The 18801-nt window shown below is 42.4% G+C and overlaps 1 protein-coding gene across 1 annotated transcript in view; it reads right to left on the bottom strand.

Moving 5' to 3' along the window:
* Positions 1–5538: 5538 nt before the first annotated feature.
* The window catches only part of CDC5L (cell division cycle 5 like), a 34010-nt gene continuing 20747 nt past the window's right edge, over positions 5539–18801 (bottom strand). The window contains exons 15-16 of the mRNA XM_040551243.1: positions 7204–7416; positions 5539–6004 (exon numbers count right to left, since the gene is read on the bottom strand). Coding sequence (XP_040407177.1) covers positions 5900–6004; positions 7204–7416 — 318 coding nt within the window. The 3' untranslated portion in view covers positions 5539–5899. The remainder of the gene's footprint in view (positions 6005–7203; positions 7417–18801) is intronic.

Raw genomic sequence — 18801 nt, 5'->3', positions numbered from 1 at the left:
TCCACATATACGGTCTAATGAAAGAGCCTACCTACCCCCAAACCCTTGAAAATCTTTGGATGAAGCTCAGGCCAAGGAGGGACAAACCTGTTCTGTTCTAGAGATTGATTTGGTTGAGTCTGAATTAAGAAAGAAAAGAGGGGGAGACAATCCGTGGAATAATTTAGCTTCCATTTATAATCATTTTATGGTCTGTCATGCAGATCAATTAATGTAGTCAGTAAACTCGCTCTTTTAAGATGCAGCTACAGTGATGGTCCTACCCAAGTCTTAAGATAATTCATGAATGTTAACAGATAAGAGAGAGACAGCTTTGAAATCAATGCTTTACACAGGGGCTAGACACTATCAAGATCAGTGCAATAATTAGTTAAAAAAAAATCATAAGCTGAATGACTCCAGGGGTGCCTTTGTGTCTGAGGTTCAACCGGTGGATTCAGTCCCTTTAATCAGAATTAGTTCTGGAATAGATTTTGCTGGCCATTGAGCTAAAAATGTAATCCTGGCTGGCTTGTTCAGCTTTATTAAGCATCTATGACTATTTTTCAAAAGAGGATCTTTTTCTTCTCCTGACAAAAAGGCTTATCAAATACAGACAGGAGAGGAGAGGAAAGGAAATCTCAGCTTCATTGAAGTTGAAGCCAAATCTCCCATTGACTTCACTGGGGCCAAGATCTCACCTAAGGTGCACAACATGCTTTAAAAAGTTACTGGCGTGATAATTATACAAATAGACCCCATGTTTCTTTTGGGGAGGAGGGAAGGGAGTGGGAGAAATGGGAGGAGAAGAAGAGGGGAATCTAACACACAGTTCTGTCTGATCCTATGAGGCATTTACCTGTAGCACATACTTGGCAAAAGATCTGATATATGAACTGGATAAATAAGAAAACAGTCTGTGTTTCCTCGCGTCACATTTCATAAATGCTTTCAATGTACATAAATGATCTGAAAAGAGGTACTTGCATTTCCTTTGAGGAATCTTTAAGGAATCCGAATACATCAGAACCACAGTTGTAACATGGAAACCTGAAAGTGATCTAATGAGGCAGACCCTGTCTGATCTGATATGTGAAAAACTTTTGACTGACTTGAAAGCAAGATTTTTCTAACCCTAAAACTAAGGTATCTCTTAACAAAGTATAAGAAAATTGACAAAACACCCCCAAAAACTGGCAAATAAACCCACATAGAGGAATCCCAGAAGCTGCAGAAGTGATGCTGTGAAGTGCCCACTTGTACCCACTTCTGTGTCTTTTCACTTACTGTAGGGCTCACAGTTACAAGCAAGGTAGTAGGAATTAGAGGCATTTTCTTTTAATTACCAAGAAACTAATGAGCTAGCTGGAAGGGAGAGGAGAGGAGAGGAAACCTAACAGCAGTGCTTGCATGCAGCCAAAACTGAAGTCCCTCTTTTTATCCCCTTCTACTCCCTTTCACTTCAAAGTCATTAAGGACCTGGTTCAACATTGACCATACTAAATTTTTAAAGTGATGGGACAACTGAATGTACTTCAGTGGAGCTATAGGGATGGATTGGCTTACATATACTTTAAGCATGTGCTTTATGTCCTTTTCTGAGTCAGGGTCTGATCTTGCTCCCGTGGGAGCTAATGAAAGCACAAGTCTCTGAGACAAGCAGAGCCACATCTTCTGTTGTTAGTAAGCAAAGATCCAAGCTGCAGTCCTGGAAAGGCAGAAAATACAAGTCTGGAATCAGTTATAAGGACACTTTGCTTTTAGATGAGTATCTGGCTATTTTTCAACACGCATTTCACTAAACGAAGAAAATGGGGGAAATGCTATTTGATACTTCACTTTAAAACCCTGCTTGGAAGACAGGTGTTGCTTTGAACCCACAGCATGGAAGATAACTGCAAGCTGGATTCCTGAGATGAATGTGAGGCAGATTAAGTCCAGACCACAATAATGTCATCTTCTCCAGCAGCATCACTGTCCTGGGAGATCGAGGGCAAGCCAAAGTTCACACACTAGTTTAAGACGCTGCTAGCTAGTTTGCAGCCAAAACAAAAAGTTCAATCATGGTTTTTGATGCCTTTTATTTAGAAATCTATGGTCGGGCCGTGCTTGCAAAATGTATTAAGTCTCCAGCGTTTACCATCAGGGGCTCAGATACAGTAAATCACTTAAAGTGCCTGATGGTGGGCAGTTGCCTCACATTAGCAACTTGGAGCACTGCAGTCCCTGTTTCAGGCGCTTGAATCAGAGAAAGATGTGGCACAGCCTCTGAAAGAGGCAATTCTGCCCCACTTCCACGTTTGTTTGCACTTTCAACCTTGAAAGCTGGCCCAACTGGTGTCCGTGCAGTGGATTGGACAACCGAGCTGGATTAACACATTTTAAGCCAAACATGCTCCAAAGCTTGTACCAAGCAAAGGAGGGTACAAAAGCAGAGGGCAAATACAAGACGTTCGGTCTGTTGGCACCCTGAAGTCCCTGCTGAAGATAGCCAGGGAACTACAGCGAGTCTTGGCCATTGCTGGCTGGAGTGACTAATTACAATGTCAAAACAGTGCTTGTTTCCCTGGAAATCTGCCACGTTTTGGAGAGTTGGCTCCAGCTCTGCTGGACTTCTCACAGGGCAGGGAACTTAGAAGTCTTCCCCCTTTACTTGAACCCTCCCTTTTTTTTTTTTTTTTTTTTTTTTTTTGTAGTTGCTATCTGCTGGGTATGGATGAGACACTCAGCTGTTACAATTTACGCTGTCCCATTAACTCTGCCAGGTACCTGCTTCCAACTGCATTGAAGTGAGTGGCGGTCTTATCAACTCCCCCGGCTTTGAAACAGGCTCCAGCTGCGGGATTGATCCAACATGTAAACGCCAAGTCTGATTCCAGGAAGGGAAGAAAATCATCGGCTCGAAATTCTTTAAAGACTTGCAGATATATCTTGGCATGCTGAAAGGCAACGAAGGAATTTCTTGGGGAGAATGTTAAATAATTCGCAAAATTGTTAACACACACACACACAACACCCCCCCCCATCCCTCCTCTGTCACTCCATCGAGTTATGCTTTCCCCACTGCAGTAAACCATTAACTAGTTCGCGCTGTTCATGGTTATACTTACTATTGTTCTTGGAAACAAAGACCAAATTAGTCGCTAAACTCATAAGGTTGAAATAAAAAATTGCTTTTGAGGTGTGCTGGTTATTTTGCTGTCCACCTAACATCTGTATCCAATAACCAGGCGTTTTACACAGAGATTCAGGGAGCATTGTTTGGGATATAAACTGGGGCTAAGTCCAAAAAGGGGATCTATAAAGCCTGAGCTCCATCACTGCCTGCTGTTGGAAGCATCGGTGGCTGTTAGCACCCAGCTTTGGTCAGACAAATTTCCCAAGTGCTCCAATTTGAATTAACCACGCCAGAATTCCTTGATCTAAGGGTGTCCTGGCCAGACCCTGCTGCTCCACTCCCATCTCTACAGCATCCCCCATGATGTTTTGGGGGCTATTTCAGCAGATTTCAGCCTCCTTGCTGGCACCTTCAGGGCAGATGAAAAAAAAAGCCAAAGCAAGGTACAATTAAGCTTTGAGACCTCATTCCATTATCTTTGTTTCACTGTCGAGATAAGCAGAAAATTCAGGACAAAAACTCTGACTACAGCTGGGGAAAACCACGAACTTGCTTAAGCACGATCTACTGGAGAAAACTCCTGCAGGTACCTTTCAAATATAGCAACGTCAGAGATCCTTGATTGTAGCAGGTATGTATTTCAGGAAGGAAAAATCTTCTGTGACTTATCAGGCCACCTGAATTTGCTTCTGAATATTTGCTAGGGCAGAATGTTTGAATACCTGTACAGCTCTGAAGCTGTCAAAAATATAAGAAACATCAAAGAGGCTCTGCTGCAGCCTTAAAAAGAAAGAAATAATTGCAGTTGTGGTATTGGTAAACCTACAAGGGTTTTTTCCTTAATATCTCTAGCTACCACACAACCACAAGAACTGTCATGATATGCATTTATGTAATTTTTCCTTTTGGTTATAACCCATCCAAGCTAAAATACCCCATATGCTCGAAGATTGATGCTTAATACTTTTTTCCAGATGTGCTCTGGTTTAGTTAAATATTTAACACATTTTTAGAAGTATGCAGTCTGTAATTGCATTAATACTTCACAAGAATGATGTCCTGGTGAGTAAGGGGAAAGACATTCTGAGGCTGGCTGTAGAACCTGCTCCTGTCAGTGATCAGTAGAAATCAGACAGGTTGCATTAAAAAAAAAAATATATATATATATATATATATATATAAACCCTCCCAGATTGTCTCTGATCACTGAATCACCGTGGATGGCATTTAAGCAGCTACACATCCACAACCCTGACTGCTCACGTGTGCAACTTGATGTATTTGATTGCTGAATTCTGTGTTGTTAGCACAATTTTGCCTTTTTCCCCCATGCATTTCCTCAAACAATTGCTCAAAACACCAGAAGCAGAAGAGCTGAAAGTAAGACCAACCCCTAAAGAGGGATGAACACCTCCACAAAAATAAAACCTTAAAGCAATCCTCTAAATTAGATGCTTGGCTGGCAAATGCTAATATTAAAAACATTAGGTATAATTGGTAACATTTTGAAAAACCAAACATCTAAGTTAAATGTGTTCCGGCCAAGCAGTACTCAGAGAAAAATTCCGGGTAAGGTTTAGAAAACTATGTCCACAAATAGGAAAAGATGCGTCCACCCCTTTCAATAAAACCATCCTTACTATTCAGAAGAAAGTCAAGGCAGTAAGAAAATGAAATTCTGTTGAGATGCAGTCGCAGGAGAGGAGGAGTAAATAGGGAACTTTTCCCAACCCCACTCCAGGGCTGCTCTGGGCAGCAAAGCACGCTGCCTAGCCCCCTCTCAAGGAGCAACAGGAAATAGTGCCAAGGACCTCAAGAGTGCTATCTATGGGATCCGGATGTACCCCACAAACCCCTACAAGATGGTGTGCAAGGCTGACCTTGAGAGATGGTATGACTGTGGCTGCAGTACTAAACTGAACAATATTCAGCCCTAGGACTCAGGTCAGCCAGCACAGCATGGATACATCCACGCCATCAGGCTACCAGGGCTGGCCACACACACCCTGCTTATTAATGTCTGTCCCTGGCCCACCGTAATTCACAAACCACGTCCAAGAGATGCTTGAAGATGCTGGATGATCACAGCCACCAAGGAGCAAAGGACAATTTTAAGAACTGTACAGAACAAGCAACTGGTGACTACTGCAGTGGCAAGCCAAAGCACGGTGGAGTTATGCTTACTGTATGTGCATGTGAAGATCCCAATATAGAAGGAAATGTATTGTTGCAAGGACAGAACTGTGAGCAGTTTTACATGGACCAAAACTACTCTCCACAGGTCCTACCCGTTACAAATGACAGTTCGGGGGGAGGAAGGAGGAATGGGGAGTGAAGCACAATTGAGGAAGAACGATAATTTATCAGAAACATGAAAGATCTGGGTTGGGGAAGGGGGAAGGATTCCGTTTCGGTTAAAAGACAAGCATTTTATTTCATAATTATTTTTAACATTCCAGGTTTATTCAAAAGACATTACTCTGCAGGCATGTTATCTCATAAGCCTTAAGACTGATAAAACACTAGGAATAACGTGACAATCCCAGCAAATGAAGACATGGCTAAAATAATATCAGAGTGACTTCTTTTAATAAAACTTTGGACATTTTGATCCAATGTTTATTAATCCTGGATGAGGCCATTCATATCGAGAGCATTTGAAATAGTCCATCAAAGGAACAAAACTTGACAAGATAGAAACATCAGACTACACTTGATTTCTGTGACTGACGGCAAAGGCTGCAGGAGAAATATCTGTACACTTTAAAAATGTTACATCAGCAACAAAAGGAAGTTTGTGCTTTAATACTTTGCTTGAAAAGTCTCTTTATCCAACATGAAATCAGCAAATCTCTGCTGGAGCTCCTTTTCTCTCTCCTGCTGTCGCTGCACATCTTCCTTTAGACACTGAAAGGAAAACAAACAACCAGTCATATGCCTGCGGATCATTAGCAAAGGCTGTATTTTAGTTCCTTCACAGGAAGCTGAGATAGAAGAATGCTAAAATTATGTTAACTGCTCTAGTTTTTAAAAGTAAAGTATCAAGAATCATGGCCACCTTACTTCAGCATCCTGTTTTTGACCGCAGCTTATATGAAATGCTTCAAAAGGGGAGATTTCAAATTAGAAACCAGACACAAGCAGTACCCTGTATTTAAGAGTTATCTATTGATTCCTCTCTTCCGTGAGTTTGTCCAGAGTCTTTTTTTAGGTAACCTTCCCCATTAACACAGCATCCTGCAACAAGGCCTTATGCAGGCCTCGTTCCACTAACAATGCAGCGTGTGAATGAGAACTACTGCTTGTTCTGAAACTGCCAGCTGCTACTTCATGTGATATCCCTTCACTCCTGTATCTCTCTTTGAGGCTGCCCCTTCCTCCTCGAAGCCATGCTGATCAGGTAGAGCCAGTAAGGCAGGCTGCTGTTACTCAGCAGCAATGGTCCAGATCACCAAATGCAGACAGCTAGCAGCAGGACTCGCGGCAAAGAGCCTGAGCTCTGAGGATGGCTCAAAACTCAAATTACACTATGGCTGCTCAGCTTCTGAAACTGGGAGGCATGATGTCAAAAGCCAGCTCCAAAATGGGGTTATCTTATCGATTTATAACGGTTCAGTTATCTTCAAATCTCGTAACAACAACACGGCTTAAGAGAGGAACACGATGTGTGAAAAGAAAGGAGAGTCTCCAGTACTCTGAACTAGCATTTGGTCTATTGATTTTGAAGGTAACAGGAGGCGTTGCACAACTTTCAGATCTACCCTGAGTTCTAACAGTAATTAAAACCAAAACAAGCCAAATTAAGATAGACATGGAACCTCTGCTGATACACACTGCAGAAGCTTAATAAAATATACCACATCAGAAATAAAATAAAAACAAAATGAAAGAACACACTAGTAGATCGATCCCAGCTTGTAACATGTCACAGAATCTTTGATATTGAAGTGAACAGCAGAGGAGTCTGGTTAAAAGTATAATTTAAGACGACCAGTAAAAACTCGGTACAAACTCAGGCTGTTAACTTCAGAGTCCGGGCATTGTAAAAAACATCTTTTCCACAACGTCTGCATTTGATCTAAGGTATCACATTTGTGAAATCTCACCTCCAGTCTCCTTGGGATAGCAGCATCTTCATGTTTCTTCAGCTCCTCAAAAGTACGTAGCTCCAGATGAGCCTGTTCAATTTGGTCCCACAAATCATTCAATTGTTTGATGAGGCCCATTGCTCGAGACTGATAACCACCAAGCAAAATCTTCAGCTTCTTTTCCATCTTGGCAGCCCTCTTTGCTTCAGTTGTCATATGACCTCTGTTTATCTGTCAGAACGAAACCAGGAATTGTTTTAATTATCCAGAATCCAAAAGTTAAAAAAAGAGGTAGTAAAAATCTGCAGAACACAGTATTGATTTCTTTGATTTCGGTTAACAAATCATACGCTGCACATTTTACAACAGAAGAGATTTCTGGATTAAAACCTGTACAATGCAAGTAGATTATTGAAGATGAAGCCCACTAACCATAACAGAGGGTGATTACACAGGATGAGTACGGTTTTAGAAACAGGAATTGTTGCAGTTGTGAGCTCAGTAGGCAGCCAAGACACACAACAGCTTGGTATGGCACCTCCCAGTCACGCAGGAGATGCTCTGTGTTTTAGTAAAGGCAAACTAAATAAAGAGAGTGTGTTCTTTTTAAATTATATTCTTTATCTGCAAAACCAGACATCTTTCAGCCGTTCTACCCCCACAGGATTAATCTACATCATACTTTGGAAGGAAAAAGAGGCAATCAGGAGCCTGAATGCAGCTCTGGATCTGTCTTTTTCTTGTAGGGAACCACAATGGAAATGTTCACACTGCTCTTGCTGACAAATGAATGGCAATGTCAGGGCATGAAGGCACCAGAAGGAGCCACAGAAGGACCATCAGAACAGCAACTAAATTCTACCACCAATCTGCATGTGCTTTCTTAGGACAGCCTGATCAGGAGATAAAGGACTAAGAGTAAATCCCGATGACTTGCAGAGGTGTGACAAGACGGAGACGCCAACCATCGTTGGCTTCTAAAGGTATGAAAGGCATAAAATAATAATAATAAAAAAAAAAGCACCACCACTAATAAAAAAGACACCTCGGCACGCAAAAAGAACCCCGGTGACATGATTAGAAGTCAATAGCTGGTGAGCCTTCACTCCTGGTAGCATCATAAGGCATCCCAGGAAGAAAAGACTGCTGGCATTCAGATGTCTGGGTAGCTGAATGCTGGACCGATTACTCCAGTACACATCTTTTGTTCTGTGTTTGGGACTATGCAGGTACAAGACTGCAAAGAAGTGAAATCGGTTTGGACTTAAAATAAAGTCACCTCACCTATCTGCAAGATGTCCCATTCTGATTTACTGCAGTACCATAATGCTGCAACATTATTCCCTCCTATGACATACTGAAAACCTGGTAACTCCTCGGTGGCCTCTCAAGTAACGCTGCTTTTTCACAGGGCTTTTCCCTTAAGAATCTCAGAGCAAGCAGGTAAGATTATCTTGAGCTAGCAGACGAGCACTGAGATAGCACAATGAATCAGCTGCCTAAGGTCAGTGGCAAAAGCCAGAAGCAAAACCCCACAATTTACAAGCCAGTACTGTACACAACAGATGTGACGAAGTGATGAGATTAAAATGTGGTATCAAAACCACAAAGCAAGTGGCATGTCAGAAGTGAAACTCTCCTTCCTGTATCATTCTGGTAAGGGCTGCCTGGTGCATCCTGGATTTGAAAGTCTCCATTTCCCCAAAGTTTCCCCAAAGGACTCCACGTCAGTCCTCTAAAGCCATAATCCAGAACTGGGATTTGAAACCGACAAGTGATATACGTTATAAAATTCTGCCACCTGGGATACAATGCAAGTAAGCAAGCATGATCATGTTAACATGCTATAAGTGATTCATTCAACGTTTAAAAATAGAAAAGGTACCGGAGCCCTCTGCATATTTTTATACTTGCATTCAGTTGGGCAAAGTTAAACGGGCAGGCAGAGCATGAAATAACCACGGGCAGTTTTGAAGCCTGATAGACAGCACCAAAGAGATCCTTAACTCTTAATACACAGAATAGACCTCTGTGAAGCTGAGGAGAGGTGCAGCACATCTGCACAGGGACATAAGGGGTCCTGGTCATTCTTTTATGCTACCTTCTTAAAAATATTAAACAAATAAAAACAATAACACTCTTCAGAAAGAAAGAAGAAAGATTCCAAACTCAACAAGAGGATTTGGGCTTCTCACACTGATTTTTGCCACAGTAACAGGTATATTAGCACAGGAGATGAAGAAAAATGCTTAGCCTTCTCAGCTGTAGGAATATAAGTCTAAATCAGAACCACAGTGGCTAAAGCACCTATCCTTGCCCCACTTTTTTAGAAATCAAATGAATTACCACTGCTCAAACAAAAAGTGGAAGCTTTTCACTGCTTTGAACCCTACCTACCATGCATTACCGAACATATCATCTTTTTACCTATGAAACTAAACTCTTTGGGGAAGAGCTACTTTATAACCTGTCCAGGACTGTGTCCTGGACTGTCTGATGCTACTGAAGTATACTTTATTATGCAGCTTCACGTTTCTTTAAAATGCTCTACTCCTTAACAATTTATTCACTCATTGAAAGCAGGTTTAGTGCAGAGATAAACAAAGCGAATGGTAAAGGGAGAAAACTGTTAATGGGGGAGTGAAAGAAATTTGACCTCCTAGGCTGCCTGGTTTGCTCCTGGGGAGACAGATGCAGACTGCTACACTTTTCAGATTTTGTTTGCAATGTAGGCTTTCAGTATGCCCAAGGTGCTTTAAGCATACAGAAAGGCGCCTCTTTTTCAATATTTATACAAATCTAGAGAAAATTAAATAAATAGATTAGGGATTTGTGAAGATACTCTCTGATGGAAAAGTATGAAAGCTTTAAATGTCTTCGCTGGTAAATAATATGCTATTACTGCAACAACAAATACAGCTGGGCAGCAAATGAGCTGCTTTCCAATTACTGCTCCTTGATGAAAAAGGCGTGCTGAGAATTCTTGATATGTAGAGATCGTGGAATACATGGATGCAACACACACCGATTGCCCCACGTTGTTTCACAGTGTTAGATATTCACAGTGTTAGAGATGACAGTACTCTTGGTGTGAAATGGAACTCCAATCAGAATGTCATTATTCTAGAATAGGTTAAAAAAAAAAAAAGACCATTTAGAAAAGTTCCCCCGTCTTCCTAAATGAAGATCTCTCAACAACCCAATTTTCTAGCGAAATGTTAAACACTGAGTACCTCTGGACGTGAAACAGTTATAAGCAATATCTCCATTGTACAGAAAAGAGACTATAGCAGGGCACTGAGGTCAGAAGCTGTAACTTATCTGCAATTTTCACCCACAGTGGCAGTACTGGGTCGGTCTCACACTTTCACACACCGCAGTTGGGACTCACCTTGCCTGTCCCAATCCCAGCATGGCACCCAAGGTCCTCCCATATTCAGGAGAGAAACTGGCAGCTCTAGGGCACGGCTCCCCTGATCCAGGACCTCAGGAGAGGACTGAAGTGACGCCACCACAGTCCTTACTCCTGTCCACTGACTAAGAGAGGAGCAGAGGCTGTCTGCCCCAACACAAATACCTATGGCCAGGTAGATCAATCCCACCCTAAGTACCTACTGTTTTAATCAACGAGTTATGATAAAGCGTTCTTTCTCCAAGGAAAACAAACAAACAAAAAAAACAGTTCAAACCTAATGCTTGTTAAAACATCACACCTGATTATTTAAGGATTCTGAAGTTTTCAGACGCTGAGAATTGGATGTAATATTTCCAAGTTTTTTCTGGATACACATTCTTGCTTTCAACTACTGCAGCTCCTTAGGTTGTATGCTGCTATTCAGCCCTTGTTTTTCTGGTCAATTCCTTGTCTATCTTGGATTATCACAGGCCATGGGCCTCACTGCTGTGTTAAAAAAAAAAAAAAATCCTCTCAAGTTTTGAAAACCAGAAATAACAGCCCTTTATTCCTCCCCTACTTACAGAGAAATGTGAACACTCACCACCTTTCCTCCTCTCTCCCAACTACAAGATTTTAGGACCTACTACAAAAAGGTCAAAAGGAGGTCTCAGCTTTTGTAACAAATACTATTTATTAAAAATTGCTGACTTCTGCATTAATGCCAATAACTGCATATAATTTTAGTTCAAGCTTCGTAAAATTTTAAGGCTCAGATACCAAGCTAAAAATTCCAAGCAGTTATGAAGAGGTGTGTTTAAACAGTAGTCTACATTATTTGCTTAAAGCTAAGAAATGGATTTCAGTAAAATCTGACAACCATTTCCCTCATGAACCTAGCAGAAAATGTAAAGACATTTCAAAGATTTCTCCACTTCATTATTTATTTTGTACGACTTCTTGGCCAGCTTTGGTTTGGTTGACTTTTGTACCAGCTTTAGCAAAATGGGAATAGCAAATACAGACACGGGATAAAAATGGTACCTGATCTTAGGGGAAGCGCCTTCCCCTTCATGCTCAGTAAGACCCAAACTAGAGAACAGTGTCCAGTTTTTGACACTGGACTGGAAATCAAGAGAATCCAAAATGGAGTAAAAGATGTAATCACAGATGTAATAAAACCATCATCTATAAAGGGAGATTGTCCGAAAAATAAGTTTTTTTTTTTTCATCTAACAATAACACAGAAAATGACAGAAGACACAAAAACATGCCTTAGATATCCAGAAGATCTCTGTGAAATTAGTGTGTTCTTATGCCCACTCAGAAAGGAAAAAGGATTTAAATTTGGCGAGGCAATTTTAGATAGAAGATTAGCTGTAAGGTTTAACCAAGGTCAACAAAGAACAGGGAAAGGCTGTGTATGAGGACAAGCATCCATCGGGAAAGATTTAGGAAAAAAACTCTGATGAAGGAAGGGCTCAAACAGGTTTAAAATACATTTTCACAATTCCTTATCTTGCCATGTCTGCTGAGGCCAAGTCTACCCTCCTCAGTTCAAAGGATGGTTTTTCCCTGTATTGTTTTGCTTTCCTTTCATTCCATTAAACCTGGAGCCTCCTGCAATCCCTAAGCATTCCTGTTTTCTGCTTGATCATGCCTGACGAACAAAAAAAAGGTGGAAGGAGAACTGCTGTATGTTCTTACCAGAGCCATAGTCAAAAGTAAACCAACTTATCTCATGACCTTGGAGAATCAAATCATCACTGGTTAGCTTGTGCAGAGAGGAAATCTTCTGCCAGCTCCTCCCGTGTGGCTGAACAGGTTCCTCTCAAAACCTATACAGGAATACTCCCAACACCGCTCTAACTTCCTTCCTCTCCTCAGACCCACAAGCAGCCCTCCCATACTCACTTCTGCTGGCGGGAGCTGGATCAACTTAATTTAAATCGCGGGGTTTGTGAACTTGCCTCGTTTTGACTCAGTAAGCCAGAGCAGCTGGAAGGAGGTAACGCGCAGCGAGATGGATGCCACGTCATGCTGGGCTTTCGACAGCATTTCACACCTTCCCTGACAGCGACTGTAACACCTTCTATGCACGTTTCGTTGATCTGCCTTAACCAGCTCAGAACGTACCCTCTATGATAGCACGTTTTTTTAAGAAAAGATGATTTATTTAAAAAAATTTTACCAATTAATGATCTGTAAATCATAATGGTAATGATATCTGCAGAAATCCATTCCATCTGCCCCCAGCCAAAACCAATAACCCAAGTGCAATCTCCATGTGAATCGTTTCAGAAATCACGATGCCTCGCTTTCAAGCATCACAACAGGAGTTGGTAGGGCTGTGGAGTGATGGTGTAGGGTATATAAAGAGCAAGAGGTCTCACAAAAGTTCGTAACCTCCAGCTATCTAGTTTTATAGAAAGTTACTGGATAAATTAGCGGTCGCTGCTGATCTACAAGAATGTAGAAGCCCATTCTTGATATTTTCATTTGGGAACTGCTTTTAGGACTCATCAGTATTACCAATGATATCCAGCTATCATGTTCACAGAAGAAACACGGCTAGACGAGCACAGCTTAAGAAGAAAAACAAGTAACATATTTTCACTGAGCTTTCCTGAAAACTCTCCACCTGCCCCTGGAAAAAAGAAATTGCCGTAAGATCCCAGCCAGCAGCTGCCACCTCAGGCTAACAGCTCTGATTAGCTGTAAGCAAACGTGAGTTACTGCTGCATCTGGTAAGATAATAGGGCAGCAAACACAACACAGTTAACTTCAAAAAGCATCGCTGCAAACCCAGCGTTCTCAGACCGGTCTCTTCCAGAGGCAAGGCCAACAATCGTGTGGAGGCTCACACCACAAACCATTAGCAGGCAGCCTGGGTCCCTCTTCGTACACAGCAGAAGCCCCGCGATGAGCTTACCGCAGTCACTAGTGCTCCACTCCAGCAGCTACGACTACACAAGCATAAATGAAGCAAGTCACTTCACCAGCAGCAGCTCTCACTGGCGCAACATCCACAGACTCTGACACGGCTTCACATTCGGAAAGGCTCTGTGGCTTGCACCAACAAACCGTATCAATTTTTCCCTCTTTCTGTCAAAAAGCAGTTTACAAAAGCGATGGTGCGTGAAGACCTTTAGCAATGACGAGCTTTCCCAATGCTGAACTTTGTTCCTCAGCACACAGCCTCCCATTATGAACTCCGTTTTCACATGCAAAACCTGATTTCACCAGGCAACGCACAGGAAGACAATTGTTTTAGGCACAGAGGAAAAATTTCCCCATACTAGGAGCAACTGGCCACAAAAAAGTAAATGCTACGCAGTTCAAGTTTATTTTTACAGACTTTTTTTTTTTTTTTTAAACTGTCCATTTAAAATGTTTTGGGAGAACTGGACTGAGGACATCAAGTAAGCAAATGGAAAAAGGCTTTTTTCCACACACGAGTTACCAAGCCCCCAGAACATGACCTTAGGAGAAAGGCAACCACAGCATACCGGTCCAATTTGAAGACAAATTTCAGAGACGTAGGCAAGTTCACAGAAATAAGAATACGAAAAACCCTCTTACTGGCGGTCATCTGCTTCCTTCCAAACGTCCCCAAATAAGTCAACAGTTAGAAAACTGCTATAAAATCAAGTATCTGCATTTCTCTCTGAAAGTAACAGTTTAACAGCAAAAATATAGTTCTGTTTCTCAAAGCTGTTCAACTGGCAGCCTGAGCAATATCATCTCTGTAGGCCTTTAAGTCCTAGAGAACAGCTAAATCTGAGTAAAACTACATCTGCTTTCTTCCTGCTTGCTCACGGTGATGAAGGTTTCAGAGTGGGAAATGTAACTTGTGGGGAAATCCAAGGACTTAATAAGTCAATTTACCTAAAGGAAAGCAAACGATGGTTTTTATTCCAGACTTGCAACAAGCAAAGCTCCAGCTCCATTCAACTAGCTGTGAATTGAAGATTACTTTCCAGGTATTACGAAGCACACTGAAGATTTAGTGGTTTTAGTTAGTGATTTTTAGTCACAGGTCTGCAGGTGCTTTGCAAACACACTTCACAGAGCTCCGTAAGGTAGACAGCAATCCTGTTCCAGTGACAGAGGAACCAAGGGAGACATTAAGAGCTAGGCGGGTTTCGCTTATCTAAGGTGCTCTAGGTGCCTCTGCAATCAAAAAAGAACAGAAAGCCCAAGGGGGAAATTCAACCCTCAGGCAGGCCAAGCTGCTCTCAGGAGGAGCCTTGTCTCGCTACCAAAAACACAGGGAGCCTAAGGCAACGGCAGTTTTGTTTGAGTTAGGAGGCTACAATGAGGTGTATTGAACCGGAGCTCAAAAATAGGCAATGAGTAGCCACCTGCACGAGAAAGAGAGCGCACAATTTCTGGCTGCATCCATTTATCTTCCCTGGCAGGGCATTTTTTTCTGGCTGTACACATAAGTTATCCTTGGCAACATACAAACTTTTATTTATTGTATCACAGATACGGAGAATAATTTCATTACGGATCTCACAACTATTCCTAAATTCTGCAAGCAAAGATGTGATGTGTAATAGCCTAAGCTGATCTAATAACCAGCTGCTATGGAAAGGGGTCTGCTTCTTAACCCCAAAATAATTTGTGTTTTGATAGCTCAACAAACTGAATCAGGTTAATGCCGAGTTGCAGCAGCACTGGTACAAGATCAGAGGTAACGGCAGGGGGCTCTGGGAGAGAAGGGAGCAGCACTGGGGGGTTTTGGCATGAGCTGGAACAGTAGAGCATCCTAGCTACAACACAAACTGCATGCTAACTATGCTGGTAAGCAGTTAAAAGTGTTTTCACACAGAGGTAAAGACAGCTCCTAAGAGATCTGCTATCCATCTGTGTTGCCCAGGAAAAAAAAAAATATATATATATATTCCCTACAAAACTGCAACACTAAATAGATTTGCAACCCGATGAGCAAGTGCACATTAAGCAGAGATCAGGCACTGTAGTAGTGGTCTTGCATAAACAGTCAGATCTGTCAAACTCCGAACAGCTTGACAGTGGAGACCACTGATAAGCCTCAAATGGGTTTCTTTGGTGCCAACTACATTTCAACAGACCTTATTTAAAAAAAAAAATAATAGAGCAGACTTCGTAACAGCAACACAGTAGTACAAATGAGTATATGTGACCATAAAAGCAGAGCACTCAGGGATTCCACCAGAGTTTTTGAGTTTCAGGAGTAACTTCTCTATTCCTAGTCTTACAAATTCTTATTTTCTACAGGTGTTTTCTCAGAAACAGCAGGTCTGAAAATCCAAAATAAACTGCAGCCTTTAAAAGCATGTAAACTAGAGATAAAAACACGATCTCCAATAAACTAACAGCTGATACACCTTGCAGTGCAGCACAATCCATAAATCTCCAGCTAAGACGCTGGTTTGCAAAGAAAATTAATTCAGAGGACGTAGGCTGCAATCAAAACCTGGCTGCGTCGGTCTTTGCGTTGGAATACTTTGCTTTATAAATATGTTCCTTGGAAGAGAAATGAGTACGAGATGTTGCAGAGGAGTGGTTACTCAATGCTACTGCGCATGAGAAAACTCCAGTTTCTGAAAGGACTAATCCTGCAGGGCAGCTAGCCTCGAACAAACATGCTAGACCTCCAGAAGTTGCTGCAAAGATCAGAAAATCCAACCTGGATTCAAGCAAATCTAAGCTGTGCCCCTGACTCACGGTGAGGTCAGAGGGATTCACTTGCACGGACCTGAAGCATTCGCTACTAAGGCAAAAAAGTTCACATACTAACCTCTTCCCACTCTTAAGCTGCATAAGTAACACATCCAAAGAGTCTAAAATGCTCAAAATAGAAGAGAAATAAGAAGTATTACAACCACGTGGCAGTACATTCCGCTAGTACAACTATCAGTGTACTGTGCCTTCCTGCTGCGGATGCCTGGACAGGATACCCAGCCAAACAGGAGCCGTCCACAATTGCTCCGCTTCACTCGCTCAAGCCCATCGATAACAGTACAAATCTGTTTGCGATATCACCATCAGTTCCAGAAAGATAAGCGTCATGTCAACACACACAAGACTGCCACCACTAAATCACTCAGGCAGTGAGAAAAGGCCAATTAGAGGAAGACGAGCGTTTGCCCACGCCATCAATCCACCCAGTAATCTCTGAGCAATGAAGACAGTGCTAGAAATAAGCTGCTTTTTTTTTTTTTCCCCTCCCCTCTCCAGAGGATCTGCAGGGTGTTAGCAGTCCCATATGGAAGTATTAGACAGCGACTACGCAACGCGCAGCCGTCTCCAGCAGCTCCCACTGAATACTCACGGCTTTTTCCTACCAGAGTCAGTGCAGTAGGAAAGGGAGCAGGCGGCCCCAGAAGCTGACCAGCATCAGTTTCTGCTGCTGGCAGACTATTTTAGTTTCCCTTCTTCTCTCAAAGGAAGTTAAGAGCACAAGCAAATATCTTGGGGTACTGAAAGCAGAGCTAATATCACTGCTTTTCATTAAGGTTGTCAGATACTTCCCATTGAAAGAGCTGTTTCAACTGATACTGCTTTTAGACAATTTTACTTGGAAAAAACCTTAAAATGAAGGTGGGTTTTGCCATTTCTGAAGAGAGGGTAAAAAAAAAAAATGCTGTTTTTTTTCTGTTGTACACTCATTTCTTCATTAAACTGCTAGGCTTTTGATTTATTATAAACTAAAACAATTCAGCCGGTGACCTGTGCTGTGTATCTTGCTTTTCAGAAGGGCCTTCTAAAATGAGGTCAGGCAACAGAGCTGCACTGCATCGCAGTTTGCACACACTTGGGGAAATTTTCAGCTCAAATTTAACTGCACGAAGTCCACCTGCACTCAACAAACAGCAGTGAAAAGCAAAGCAGGACTTCCACTGCATCTGTAGCCAGCTCCACTGGCCCCAGCTCCTGACTTGGCTGGGGTTTGGGGTATGTTGAAGGCAGCCACAAGCTTGCTCTCTCACATAACTATCGGCACACCAAGCAATGACACCTTGCCTAGCAGATCTCAAAATTCCCAGATAATCTGAAGATGTTAAGAGAGTCACGGAGTCTTGTGATCGCAGCAAGTGATCACGGCCAGAGCTAGCTGGACTTTGTTCACTCTCCCTTCTGCGGAGCCCCACGCGATGTTGGTAAGTGAATTAAAACAGTTTTCTACTGACAGACCCTCCAATTTGTACTGCATTTCCTAGCTGCCTACAGAGCGACGAGCAAACGCACCAGGAGTTTGACAAAGGGATGAGTTGATCTGTCTTTGCTTCAATATCCTCAGTGAGCACGCCACTGGCAACTTCTCGTTCAAATATTGGGAGGAGATAGACTAACAGCACGAGGAAGCCCACACAGAAGTAACCAATTCAGACTTCAGCAACAATCTGCAGCAGAAAGGCACTGGGCCACACACCGAACAATGAAGAGAAAACAAAATATTCAATAGCTACTCATTAAGCAAGCACCATCCATCCTGTGCAGTAAATGAGTCTGTGGAAAAAAAAAAACAAAAACTAGGCTGTAATCACGAAATTAAAGGCTGTCTCGTAATGCATCTGCGTAGGCAAAACAAGGCTGCCAGAGGAAGGCTGCTTGTGCATTCCCTAACTTCAACCGCTTGACTTTGCAACTTTTAATAACAACGCACTCCCCTAATGTAGTTTGGGGCGTAAAATATTGAAATTTCAAAAGCGTTCGTACGCAAATCAGGTACAGCCCTCGGCTTGCTGGCTCGAGGCCAGCGCAGCCCCTGCTGCCCCAAAAGCTGGGTGCTGCTGTGCTCAGAGAGGTTTTGTGTTTTTTTTTTTGTTTTTTTTTTTTTAAATGGAAATGCAGCAGAGCAGAGCTCCGGAGAGAGCAGTGACCGGCGGGCAGCCTTCGGCAGGGCGATGGTGCTCTCTGCTGGGCGAGCAGCAGCACGACAGGGGCTTAGCGTCAGCACGGAGGTGAACGGCTGGTGGCCCAAACGGGAGGCCAACAACCGGGGAGGCTACGCATGGACAAGTCACGACCGACAGACTTCACAGAACACACGTTCATTCTGTATTTCACGTGTGAACCAAGTGAACATTCAGCCTTTCTGCTTTCCCTCTCATGTAATTTCTGTGGCAGTATCTGTCTGAGGACGTTTACTTCCAGCACCGGTAGCTATGTTGATGCTAAATACAGAAGAACTTAAAAACTGGAGTTTCCTTTTACAGCAAAAGGAAAAA

The sequence above is a fragment of the Cygnus olor genome, chromosome 3, assembly GCF_009769625.2.
Source record: "Cygnus olor isolate bCygOlo1 chromosome 3, bCygOlo1.pri.v2, whole genome shotgun sequence".
In the NCBI taxonomy this organism is placed as follows: Eukaryota; Metazoa; Chordata; class Aves; order Anseriformes; family Anatidae; genus Cygnus; species Cygnus olor.
Note: the sequence above shows the minus strand (reverse complement) of the source record. Positions and strands in the feature narration are given on the sequence as shown.